Raw genomic sequence first — 925 nt, forward strand, 5'->3', positions numbered from 1 at the left:
CACCACTATTTATATCCCCTTTCAAACATTTCTAATAACTTCCACATTATACTGAACAACCCCGTCAGAATTAAAGTGAATCCCGCTCCCTCTTCCCCCGCCTCCGCCATCCCCCACCTCCCTCCCCCCCGCCATGAGAACCCGGCGCGGCGCCTCACCTCGATTGCACAGCCCATGAGCGCGGCCCTTCGATAGGCCTTTTTCATGACGCTGAAGAGGTTGGACGGCGGGTTCCTCAGGTCGACCATCTCCACGACGCCCCCCGTCAGGTCGACCATGCTCTCGTTGATGTTTCCTCCGCGAAGGGCCTCGTAACCACCGTACAGTCTGGAAAGGTAGGAGGGTGAGGGGGCCGGCGTTGCCAGATTTTTTATTTTGGTTATTTGTCGGTTAGGTGTTTTAGAGTAATGGTATCGAATTTAGGTCGTCCTCGTGGTACAAGATAATGATTTATATGTTTATTTATCTAGGTAATGAATACTGTGATAAAGTTACACGAGTAAAACGTTAAAAATAAATATTTCATCGCATTTGGATCTGGCACCTTTTAGCTTCCTCCCAAACCAAAAATTCTCAAAAATACCCTTCTACACGATGTACTCATCATCCCCTATACCAACCAATTACCACAGCAAAGTATCCACCCAACAGAATGACACCAAGACGAAATACTTCCCCCGAACGCCCCCAGAGCACACTCACTTTGCATAGGCCTTCTCCAGCAGCGCGCACCAGAATTCGTTGTCCGTCTTCGAGTGCATAAAGACCAGCTGGTTGTGGTAGGTGGGCAGCATGTCGTCTATGACCACCTCCTCCCAGCGGCCGTACTGCCAGAACCTGTGGGGGAATGGGGAAAGGGGAGAAGGGGGTTGCGTTACGGTCGGTCTGGAGGTGATGTAATGATTACTGTTGATGTGATGAGGGC

General features: G+C 50.4%; 1 protein-coding gene across 2 annotated transcripts in view; it reads right to left on the reverse strand.

Moving 5' to 3' along the window:
- The window catches only part of LOC119590674 (calpain-B-like), a gene marked incomplete in the record, with an annotated part of 21809 nt that overhangs the window by 5141 nt on the left and 15743 nt on the right, over positions 1-925 (reverse strand). For both annotated transcript variants that reach the window (XM_037939357.1, XM_037939359.1), the window contains 2 exon segments: positions 159-327; positions 703-837. In XM_037939357.1, coding sequence (XP_037795285.1) covers positions 159-327; positions 703-837 — 304 coding nt within the window.

Source organism: Penaeus monodon, chromosome 27 (assembly GCF_015228065.2).
Source record: "Penaeus monodon isolate SGIC_2016 chromosome 27, NSTDA_Pmon_1, whole genome shotgun sequence".
Classification (NCBI taxonomy): domain Eukaryota; kingdom Metazoa; phylum Arthropoda; class Malacostraca; order Decapoda; family Penaeidae; genus Penaeus; species Penaeus monodon.